The sequence below is a fragment of the Gastrolobium bilobum genome, unplaced genomic scaffold, assembly GCF_033153095.1.
Source record: "Gastrolobium bilobum isolate Gb01-03AN ecotype WA unplaced genomic scaffold, APGP_CSIRO_Gbil_v1 utg8278, whole genome shotgun sequence".
Taxonomy (NCBI): domain Eukaryota; kingdom Viridiplantae; phylum Streptophyta; class Magnoliopsida; order Fabales; family Fabaceae; genus Gastrolobium; species Gastrolobium bilobum.
Genome location: NW_026896151.1, coordinates 5,599 through 17,765, shown reverse-complemented (window position 1 = coordinate 17,765; position 12,167 = coordinate 5,599). Strand labels below are relative to the sequence as shown.

General features: G+C 35.4%; 1 protein-coding gene and 1 long non-coding RNA gene across 2 annotated transcripts; one reads left to right on the top strand and one right to left on the bottom strand.

The window, feature by feature from the left end:
- Positions 1–4,507, bottom strand: LOC133298024 (uncharacterized). The gene is made up of 10 exons (XM_061497262.1): positions 4,191–4,507; positions 3,893–3,970; positions 3,317–3,659; positions 3,007–3,230; positions 2,723–2,825; positions 1,852–1,956; positions 1,560–1,730; positions 700–870; positions 491–591; positions 1–367 (listed from the first exon to the last, which is right to left on the bottom strand). The coding sequence occupies exons 1-10, from the start codon at positions 4,458–4,460 to the stop codon at positions 308–310; spliced, it is 1,626 nt and encodes a 541-aa protein (XP_061353246.1). The 5' UTR covers positions 4,461–4,507; the 3' UTR covers positions 1–307.
- Positions 4,508–8,823: 4,316 nt separating this feature from the next.
- On the top strand, positions 8,824–10,298 carry LOC133298032 (uncharacterized). The gene is made up of 4 exons (XR_009749717.1): positions 8,824–9,099; positions 9,398–9,474; positions 9,574–9,638; positions 10,070–10,298. It is a non-coding gene; the product is annotated as an uncharacterized LOC133298032 (long non-coding RNA).
- Positions 10,299–12,167: the final 1,869 nt, after the last annotated feature.

Here is a 12,167-nt window from a genome sequence, read left to right as displayed (position 1 = left end):
TAAAACAGTTATTGAAGAGAAGTGAAATTTGGTGCTTCTAAAAGAAAGTTAGAAAAAAAAAAAAAAAGCCCTAAACATATTTCACACCAACTTCGCTCCAACTTGATTACAAATACCACCTGATTCCTACTACATGCTTTCTTGGCACTGGTAAAATCAGAATGATACAGTGCAACCACCCAGTATTTGTCCAGATCATCTTGTGTACTTATAACTACATGTGTAAATCATCTTTGACAAAATACAGGAACTTATGCATCTTCATCTTGATGCACAAAAGAATGAGGTATTTTAAAAGAGCAATGGACTAAGCCATGTCATTATGAATGAGAAATTCAGTTATACATGGATACAGTTCATCTGCTGCCTGCAATTGGAGGGTAAACAGTGACAAAGTTAAGAAAATCCATACATTAAAAATCTCAAGTTGATTCAAAATATACATGCTTGTAGCTCTTCCTCAACAGAATAATAATTGGAAAAATCATACCGAACGACCACCCACTAAGTCATAGTGGGCATAGTGTGGACCTCCAGGCTCCCCAAAGACTTTGTATGTAACCAGTTCCTCAGGAATAAGCTTCACCGTTTCTGCTTCACATTTATGATTATGCTCATCATAAAAATGAAATTATTTTTGCTTTGGAGAATGGAGAGAGAGTTAAGCATTTAATTGATTGGTTAGTGCAGTTTCAATACCGTATACAGCTTCAGGAGGGCAGATTAAGTCTTGGTCACCAGCAATTGCTAAAACAGGAACATTACTTTTGCGGAGATGGTCCTTGTACCAGAATGTTCCACTCCTGTCACGTAAACCACCTTTTTGGAAGACTGTTTTTAACTGCAAGAGAACCTTAGAAGGTACAGTACCTGCCAATCATGGTCCATTTGTCAATTGTGGAACAATCCAAAGTTGGGAAGAGAAATTTTTTGCAAGAGCATGCATAGATTACACTATTTAAGAAGTTGCATAAAATCCAAACTCAAGCATGCAAGATCTAACATTTATATAAGACTGCAAACTAAAGCCAAAGTAACAAGTTAGTGCTTGTCAATGTATGGATTTGATGACAAGAATGACACTTATATAAGTCTGCAAGATCTGGTAAGTTAAGATTGAATAGAAGGACGAAATCAACAAGTAATTAAGCATCCAAGCATTAACTTGCTAGAGTTGAAACTCAAAGTAGATAAATATAAATCAGTGTATTTAATTCTACCTATAAACTTCAATATTATCAAGGGACAAGGAGGAAGAGGACCCTAGCTACCCAAATCAGTTGACCGAAGCATCCACAAGCATTTATGATAAGGAGTTTATAAAGATGACCATTACAAATTGGTAGTGCTCATTGAAGAATTTAAATGCAGCTGACTAATATTTGCAATAAGCTGCAGAGTATGAATCACCTCTTATTTTAGATGAAACATGTAACAATGTACATGGAAGTCCCTGATGCCCTACTATGTAGAATTTCATAAGGAATTATGTTGAAAGGTACTCTGTAACAAGAAGTTGAGAAACAATGCCAGATGAAAAAAGAAAATTTGGAACCTACAGAAGTTTTTCATAACAAGCTTCTCAAGCAGCTTCTCATCCATCATGTCTTGAGCTGAAATCTGATAATTTAACCAAGATAAAATATACAGAGGACGGGTTGTAAGAGGATAGGCTGTAGCAATCAATGGTCCAACTGGAATAACAGGAATGTTTAAAGCCTGAGCAGGTTCTGCCTGCAAACAAAGAAACAGTCTAATTAGTTTTCTGTTATCTTCAGCTTAGAGAGTACATATCACTTGCATGGAATAAAATAAATACAATTTGTCACCACAATCAGTTTCTTTTATCACTTGCCAGGGGTAAAAGCAACTTGAGAGATGATCTTGAAGGTGTATAGTCAAGTGATGATCCCAAAGTAACAACTGATGCCAACCCAGAATCCTTTCCATCCAAACCTTGCATACAATTTTCATAGCAAATAAGAAATATCAATCAACACATTAATTCCCAGAAATAATTTGCAAATAGGGTCCTTCACTAATCACAACAATGTGGTTTATATTCTACTTAAGATCTCAAGCTGTCCTGAAAGTTCTTTACAAGATCAGACAGGGAGATAACATGCTTGGCGAGAGATATTTACATTGTTAAACATTCTCCACATAGGTTGTGGCAAAACAAATAAAATAATCTCTTATTTTATTTTAATGTAAACTAGTGATTTTTTAAATAATTTAAGCTACACATCTGTGGTTCTATATAAAAAAGGAATGGACATAATAATAGATGATCGTGTTCTATATAGTTTATAATGTCCTTCAAATGATGGACACTGAATTATATGCTCAATTGCAAAACATCGAAAGCACTTCTGTCTAGCATCATTGCAAAATAAAATGATTTATGCATTAAAGATAAGTTTTGAATATGACTATGGAAAATTCAAGAATCATGTGATTATTTCTTACAATGCAGACAAGGTTGTAGCTGGGTAATATTTAGCATGCTAGTATAATTAAAGGCTTGTAATATATGAAATTAAAATAGAAAGTGAAATATATAAAGCAATCATGACCAATTTTGTGTAAACAAGCTTGCACCAAAAAGCAAGCAAATTTGGATTTTGATAGATCTGTCAAACAAATCATGAATGAATAGTAACACAGCCCCATAATTACAATAGTTGCAGATGAAATAAAACAACAGATTGGTGGGACTTACAACAACGTGAGAGCCTTGCATACAACAAGATACCCCCCATTGAGTGACCAATTGCCAGCAATTTTCCATCCCTTGGTTGGCATTGAGCCCTTATGTATTCCATCTAATGTATAGAAGTATAAAACCAACAATTGATAAACAAATTTAATGAGATAATCCCAAATTCTATATGAATACTTGGTGGAACAAACAAATATTAAGATTACACAACAGAAGTAAAGAAGAGATAAAATACAGCTCTTGCCAAATTAACAGTCATGTATTACAAAGGAATGTCACCTCACCGCAGCTGGTACATCCTCTTCAAGATAATGGTCGAAGTCCCAATCATAATTGACAGCCAGCTCAAGTTGTTTCTGCAATTCTTCTAGAATGGCAGTAAAACGGTCTTGCAACTCAAAAACCTGAGCTGGGAACAATTGTTGACCTTCAATAATAGTTCGAAGTCTCTGACCAAAATGCTTGATTTGACTAATAATTGCAGAGTTTTCACCCCCTTCCAACAATTCTGAAAAATATTAATGTTCATATTGTTAGTGTTCATATCATTATACAATGTTAAAAACTACAAGTTCCCAAGATTACTTCACTAACCCCCACTGAGAAAGCCTGCAAGCCTGTCAGATATCCTTGTAAAAATATCCATCAACCCCGATGTTAGCTGTAGTTCCTCATCGTTAGTTACTATCCCTGATCCTCTCTTTTTCATGTGAGGAACTTCTGATTCAAAAGAAGCACCAAGGTTCTTAAATCCCAATGCTCTTGCAGAAGAAGCATTGCTTTTACCATCATTAATTGCAGAATCAATCTCAGACAAATTCTTGAGGTACTCCTCATCTTCCTCCAAGCTATCTCCATGTGTGCTCAACCCAGCACCTCGAACCTCAAGAATCCATGTATCAAATCCTTGTGCCGACATGTACCGAGCAAATGAAGACTGAACACAAACAACATGCACTTAGCACACATTCTTTAAAAGGAGAACATTGATCCTAGACTCAAACTTCAGATTTTAATTTGTGGGCACAATTTGTACTTAAAAAATCGAAGGAAATGAAAGTAAGAAACTAAGAAAACAATGTTTTATGGGTGCATAATCAGCATAATAGTCATTCCCAAAACAAAACAAAACAAAAAAAATTCATGGCTTTTCAATGGAAACACAGTCACCTTAGGAGAGAGATCATAGCCAATAGCATTAGTTGCAACCCCCGACAATAACAAAAGCGGGTGATTCCTCAACGGGGCCTGCAAAATAAATGCAAAAGCTTATACCTTTTATAAAAACTTAACAAAACCACCTTGTAATCTTGAGAAACTAACGTAAAACATGGTAAAAAAATGAAGCTTCTTTCTCTCTTTTTCGATAAAAACGAAGAAATTCAAAGATACCCAGAAGATATATCATTGCATTGCCAAAAGGGTATCCACAGAAAACGCAAAGATGAGAGCTTGCGAAGAGATGAACCTTGGGAGAAGGAAGGTAGCGCCACAGAGCGAGCTTCCAATCGGAGTTTGAAACAGAGACGCGGTGAAGCTCATCTGCGGTGCATATCGATCGGCGCTTTTCGCCTTTCCTCTCCAAATGCACGCTTTGGAACGCCGCATGCCTCACCGGAGACGGCGAAGACTCCCGCCGGCACTGAAAACGCGAGGAGAAGATTCGGGTTTCGTGCTTCGGGTCGGGTCGTGGCGGGTCGATGCAACAGAATCCAGCGCCAGTGTTAATTAAAAGCATGTTTTTTTTTGTGTGTGTTTGGTTGAACAGAAACGTTTTTTTTTAATTGTTTTATTCTTTGAGGGTATTTCGTTTCTTATTCTGAAAACTGATATATATAAACCAACGGCGGACGCACCCTCACTGCAAGTGTCTGCACTTGCAGACACAAACACAAAGTTGGAGAAAAAAAAAATTTCACATTAGATGGATGCTTCAAGTAAAAAAAAAGAAATAAGAAAATTAAAGGAAAAAGGTAAAAATATGTCTAATCCAACCGACCCACATAATTAAAAACTTAAAGTTTAAACCCTAGCCTTTTGCTTTGTCTCTCTCTTCTTTTCTTTTTTTTATAAATCTTATTAGCTCCAAATCTTAATAAACATCATCATTCCTGAAATTAATTTTCATCAAGTGGAGGAGAATCTCACGGAATTTTTCATGTTTTTTTGTGAAACAAAAGTGGCTAACTTTGAATCAAATAGACATCGACAAATGTTGGTTTTTGATCGATTAACTCTTATAATTATACTATATTTTACAAATGTCTTTTTTTGGTGTTTATAATTTTTTTAAATTATCATTATCTATTATTTCCTTAAAACTTTGGTTGATTCACCAAAGCTTTACTTTTGATGTGGAAACAAAAATTGAATCATGATTATGATCTTTAAAATAAAAAATAAAAAAATTGTGCAGACATAAAGAAAATATAATGGGTCCACCACTGAATTATAAACACAAGAAGAAGAAAAACCGTCTAAAATCTAAATAATTGTTTCCATCCTCTCTATTTTTTAAGTTAGAAGCTAATTAAAAGTATAAGCCAGACCAAACAGGTTTTGGAAAAAGCTCTTATAATGAAATTTTTTTTTTATAATGAAGAAAAAAGCTTAAAGCTAAAAGTTTCTAGGAGGAGCTTTTTTTCAGCTCTTATATACTTTTCTTGAATTATGTGCTTTTTTTTAAAATGAAGAGTTATAAAAATAGAGAAAGAGATAATTTTCTTGAAATATGTGCTTTTAAGTAACTTTTAAGCTAAATTTTTTATGTGATTACCAAACAACTTTTAACTTCTTTTTTTAAGCTCTTTTTTTAACTTTAGCTTATAAGTAGCTTCTAGCTTAAAAAGAAGAGGATCCAAATAGGCTCTAAATGTGATGCTTCCTTTTCCTCATTGTGATTAATTCTTAAGATTTTCCTTCCCAAAAATTAATTATATGTTTTTGTGATGTTGAGATGTTGTATTAATTAACATAGGGATAAGTTATTCTGCCTACTCTTATTTTGCCTACTTTTGTCTACCCCTTTCAATACCGTTAGATTACAATCTCATCCAATGGTGAAGATTTACTATATAAAATAAACTCTTTTACTCCTTTCTCTTTCTCACTGCCTTTCATTCTTTCTCTCTCCTCCCCTTTCTCTCTCTTCAACGACGCTTCAGCATCAAAAAAAGGTGTAAGCTTTTTTCTCAATTCATCAAGTCTAGTCATTGTTATGAGCATTTATATAAAAAATTAAAAAGGGGTGTCAAGAAGAAACAAACCCAGATGACCTATGTTATGGGATCAGGTAGGTCTGTTATTGGGCATAGAGAAAACAGAGATCATTTCCCCACTTCAAGATGAAAAATAATATAAGAATAAGGAGATAAATTGATTATTTCAAATTTTAAGAACAAAATAGAAACGTTACTGTAATCGTGGATTAATTCAAAGGAAGGGATTATTCGTAGTTTTCGTTTTTTTGTATTTTTGTGGTTTCAGTTGTGCTCAATTATATCAGATTCAAGGAATTTTGAAAATTATATTCATCCAGCAGAAGCCATTAATCATTGAATGAATTTAGATTAAAATATAAATTCAGGTTGTAAATTACACAAACGAGAAATGGGAGGAGAGAGAAAGAGTGTGGGAGGCAGTAAGAAAAAAGAAAGGGAAAAAAGATTTATTTTATTTCGCAAATCTCCACCATTAGATGAGATTGTAATCTAACGTCAAGAGAGGTAGGCAAAATAAGAATGGGTTCGCTTTTTCTGCAGTTATTGCAGATAAGTTATCTGCAGTAAGTCAATACGACGTCGTTTTGAGACGGAAATCATGGTGTTTTTGTAATTTTAATTTATTTTAGGGTTATAATAGTCTTTATATTTATAGTTTTTTAAGATTTCAATACTAAAACGACGTCGTTTTGGGAATAAATGCAGATAACTTCTCTGCATTAACTGCGGAAACATTTTTCCCAATAAGAATAGGTAGAATAACCTATCCCATTAATATAAGTGAAATGATAGTTACCTTTATTTCATATATTTTAAAACAAAATAATCTATTTTGAAAATATGTTTGATAAATAATCCCAATTTTTTTTTTTTTTGATAACAATAATCCCAAAATTTAACTTGTTGCTGATTTTCCTTTTATTTTTGGGTGGAAGGATAGGTACACATTTAATGAGTTTCTGACTTTGTGTTTGAGATTATTGAATTTGAATCAATTTTAGTTTTATATTATGGGATAAGATATTGTTACTACCAAATAATGTTACTACTATATCTTAGTTGATTTTTGCCAATTAATGATTATCATTTATTGCGAAGGGGAAATTATAGTTACTACTTCTTTTTCTTACTACTTTCAACTACTAAATCTCTCTTACTACTAAATCGTAATCGTTTATTTTCGTCAATCTAACGGTTGTAATTTATTGTGTAATATTTATTAATTAATTATTAATTTCTAATAAATTATAACCATTAGATTTACGAAAATCAACGGTTAAGATTTGATAGTAAGAGGTAATAAGAAAAATAGGTAGTAAGTATAACATCTTCCTATTGCGAATTAATAATTAATTGATGAGTTTGATTTGTGAAAATAATAACCGTTGATTGACAAAAATTAACGATTAAGATATGATAGTGATATTGATAGTAACATTATTTGGTTGTTATTTTACCCCATATATTAAAACTACATCACATGTGGACGATTTGTAATTTCTCATACAAATTTTCAAAGAGATTGCGAGGTGTATCGTAGCTCCAATCGAATACCGGTATTTAATTTCACGTAAAACTTTTATCTACCTAAACTGTTAAGAATGGTACGGGGAGCCCAAAACTCATTGCAAGGGATACATCCATGGGCCAAGCGATAAACCACAATAAGTGGGCTGACACCACATTTTAACCCAAAACCTTAAGGCTGTAGGTTTATGGGTCTTTTTGCACTTTTATAGTCATCACTTGGTCTATGTCTAGTAGATGTGGTACTTCTTTATAACTCATACTTGAATACTTCCAACATAAACTACATCATATGTGGTCAAAAATTTAACAATCGATTTATCGTTCAACTATATTTTTCTTCAAGGTTTTACTTAAAAAAATATTTTTAAAGGTTAAACATATTTTGAAAATATTTCAATCGATTTATTGCTTCGTAACTAATTCGATTCAGGGCAGTTCAGGATTAAGGCTTTTAAACCTCTCTCAATTCTGGATTTTAAAAATAACTGCATCTGATCCGATATTAATTGAACAGGTGTGAAAATATGTTTCTCAGTACTTTTATAGACTCATAATATCATTTATAACTTTAGAAAAACATTACCTGCATTTGCATCACATACATTTTTTTGAAAAATAATTTATCCATTAGACTTTGTTGGGATTTAATGAATGACTTACGTGGACTAGTGGACCAAAGAAAAGAAGGTGTATCACGTATGAGAGAGATGAATCTAATAAGTTTACGTTTCATAAAAGGAGTTTCTAATTATGTGATTTGTGGTTGTTTTTGACAGTGAAATGTATGGTCCTTGTAAGATATCATTAAATAGGAGATGGTTAGAGAGAAGTCTCTTATTTGGGATAACGACCAAAAGTGACATATTTTTTTTGCAAAAAATTATCTGAAAGCGACACTTTGTAAATTTTTTTTTCTGAAAATGCCACGTCATCTAACTCGCTGTAATACATGGCGGATTAGGTGTTGACATGTGGTAGAAAGTGCTTAGTATAATAACTCAACTTAATTAATTAGTAAAACTAGTGTAATTAATTAATTAAACATGTTTTAGTGAGTGAAATTAAGTATAAGGCTTAATTAAATGAATCTGAGTCACTTTGGAGTTAAAAAGTGTACTCAGTGAAAATTAAGGGGTATAAATGGGTACTGGCGAAAGTGCCCAAAATATAAAAATAAAAATAGTAATATTCCTAGAATAATATTCCAGACTTTTGGGTAAAGTTTGGTAATTATTGGAGTTGAATAGATAGATGAACCAATAGCCGCTTAAAGCCACTTAACCAATGTTAAGTGCCTAAAAGCCAAAAGAGAACCCCCATTTCCCACCCAGCCCGTCGACGCCAGAAACAGAAAAGAAGAAATGAAGAAGAAGGAGAAGGAGGGAAAGGGAGGAAGAGAGAACCTAGGGGGAGCAAGTCTCAACCATTTTGAGTGATTCCAAAGCCTAAACCACTCCAAATCTCCTCCTCTTTCATAATCCTTGCTTTGTTTTGAGTGGGGATCATTGTGGAGAGGGATATTGCCTCTCAAAAATTCGGCCATTGGAGAGATTTTGGAGTTTTGGTGGCTTCTACCTCCATGGGAGCTTGAGGAGCACTCACATCATTGTTGTGCAACCATTGGTGGTAAGATTTAAACCCTTGAACCTTATTTTCATGGAAAATTTCATGAGTAGGGTTTTGTGAATAGTAAAGTGGGAATTTTAGAAATGTAGTTGAATTAGCTATGTTCTAGGAATAATGGAGCTTAGAGCATGTTATGGAAAATGCTAGGAATGTCATTTAATCGGTGAAAATGAGCTTAGATAGCTAAATGAGTATACTTGTAAAATGGCAAGAATATGATGCTTGATATTGGATTTCTTGCATTGTTGATAAATGGTATGGCTTGGTTGATTGATGATTGTGTCCTAATGATGTCTAGGATTGAGACATTTGGACCGACCGTGAGTGATCAACCGCTTGAACAAGCTATGGAGCTTGAGTAGCTCATTGGAATTGGTAAGCTCACACTTGTGTTGTGTTTTGAATTGAGTAGTTGATGGTTGATTGTGAAATACTCTTGGATGCAATGTGTTGATTGCATTACACCATGTGTAGGTGTTGGTTTTGGAGTAGAGTATTGTTGACATTGGTGAAGAACAAAGGTCGACTGAAGCATTGATGTAAGCCTTCGGACCTTGGGTGTAATTCCCTTGACTGTTCTACCAAGCCCTGAAAGGGTAGAGGTTGTGATTGTGTATATAAATGCAATAAAATAGTGTAATGCTTTGTTATACGTATGTGTATGCATTTGGTGTGGCATAGGATGGTGTTTCCATATGTTGGTATGTGGCATGACGATGCGTAAATCATACTTGGTAGTTAGCTGGCCAGTAGGACTATTTGCATCTGAGTTTCCTTAGGACAGCTTGAGAGCTCGAGGGATTTCTCCTGGAGATGTATTGCACTTTGCATAGATATGTATTTACTGCATTATTATTGTTATTGCTATTACACTGATATGGAACTGTGGGGTGGAGAGATGCTCCAAGGACCCCTGGTTTACTGGATATATTCGTATATCTCACCCCGTGTTGTGGGGACCCCCTTTCAGGTAAGGATGCTGCAGGAGCCTCTGGTGGCAAGTGGCCATATCTGGATTATGCATGAAATGTGGCATTTCTTTTGAGTTTATGCATGCCTTTTGTAGTTGACATGTATAGGATTTTATTTTGAAAGCCCATGGTCATTTGTATATCTTGATTCATTGGATGAACTTAGCCTATGCTCATGCCTTTGGTTACACCTTTTGTTGATGGGAGCCAAGGGAATGATCATAGTGTTTTGTAAGCTAAGTTCTATGATTTGTAAAGGATGTGTAATGTAAATTATGCCTACTTGAAATTCAATATATGCATGCTTGTTAGGTATTGAGTTGTTGAATTGGTTGGGCTGAAAATCAATTAGGTACCCTTTGTTTAAATTGGTAAACGATGAGAAAACAAAGGTCATGCTGCCCAAATTCTAGCTAAATCTCATGAGGAGAGGTTGGATGAGTGCTAGGATTTAGTTTTGGGGCATGGACAATTGGGGTTTGTAATGGGGATGCATCTTCCCCTAGGCTTGGACTTGAGAAATGTGGGAATTGGAATTCCCTGGCAGCGCGCTTTAGCGCCCAGGAGAGCGCCCAAGCGTCCTGCTGCCCCTGCGAGTGCCAATGCATTCTGCCTCCTCGCGCTGGAGCGCCCTGGCGTGCGCTTAAGCGCCCTTTGCTGCAGAAAGTTGGGAGGCTTACTGCCCCCTCGTGTTTCAGCGCCCAGGGTGGGGCTTAAGCGCCCAGGGTTGCGCGCTTGAGCGCCCTGGTCCGTGCTTAAGTGTAACATCCCCGTCTCGAGCCGGTTCAATTAACATACACATGATATAAACAGAAACAGCGGAAGACTTAACTTACGAAAATATGAGCTAACTTTTTCTTTTTCTAACTTAATTCTTACTCGGCGTAAACGAAAATCGGGCAGAGTTTCCTCTATAAATCGGACAACTGGGGATTTTCCAATCCCACACAGAAGCATTTCCTGATAAACAGTTTATACAACATATCAATTCAGAAATACCAGATATCCAAATATAATCGAATACCCATACATGGGCGCATGCATAACATGGCTCCGTGCCACTAAATCTAACAACATGCCATCAAAACATAAACCTATCTGAATACTACATCATCATATAACGTTCCTGAATACTCAAATGTACATGCATCAAACTGACAGACATGTACAAAACATATACAGGCCATATACAAAATAAAGGATCAATATCATGATCCATCAAATGCGAAAATACTAAAATACATCAAACACTCCAAAAAGGTAGCAGCCTACAGCCACTCAAAATCCGGTTTGTCAACTGCCTCAGCCACGTGTCGTGTCCCTGCCTAGTGAGGACTCACCGGAAATCTGGGCACCTGAAAATGTGTCCCCAAAGAGGGGTGAGATTACAAATCTCAATAAGCTCCAGGTTTATCGAGAATTCTCCATACCCCTGGCTCACTCCTGCATGAAAGTCAGATACATAGTATACAAATACAACATATAGCAGATATCATAACAGAACAGAGCATATATCCATATCATATCAGAGGCGTGCGCCGTCATTCCCAAGGGAGGACCCCAAGCGGAAATCAACGCACGTGTTCTCGAGGGAGGACCCCAAAGCGGAACCAGACATAACAGAGGCGTACACCATCAGTCCCGAGGGAGGACCCCAAAGCGGACGTCCGGGTACTATACAATCAATGGCCAGAGATTGTTACAGAAATCAAATTACAGAAGTCATATCAGAGCAAAACATATCATGTTATCAAATAACTCTATATGAATGCATCTATACAAAGCATCTAAATCACAGTCATACAGTCCAACCATAGTTCACTAACCATGGTGGAGCACTCAAGCAGGAAAAGACTCCTTAAACATAGAGCTTACCTCTTGAAGCTTTACCAATACGCTTACTTGTGGAACAAGTTACTTTTATCGCTTCAAGAGATTTCCGATCCTTCTCAATCCTAGGCACACCTAGAGAATAATTTACAATGCATCAATAAAATGATGCAATACCATAATTATTTCATAAGCATACATTTTATCGCTTATTTTCCTTTCTTTGCATTTTTGCCAATCCTATGCCAATACACAAGTCTAGACCTC

What these genes read in the sequence shown, in the direction of transcription:
- LOC133298024 (XM_061497262.1), bottom strand. Translation starts at nt 4,460, where the DNA reads ATGCTTTTAATTAACACTGGCGCTGGATTCTGTTGCATCGACCCGCCA. An exon ending in GCTACCTTCCTTCTCCCAAG is followed by an intron (nt 3,971 to 4,190) that starts GTTCATCTCTTC and finishes TTTATTTTGCAG; the next exon opens with GCCCCGTTGAGGAATCACCC. An exon ending in GCTTGTTATGAAAAACTTCT is followed by an intron (nt 871 to 1,559) that starts GTAGGTTCCAAA and finishes CATGATTGGCAG; the next exon opens with GTACTGTACCTTCTAAGGTT.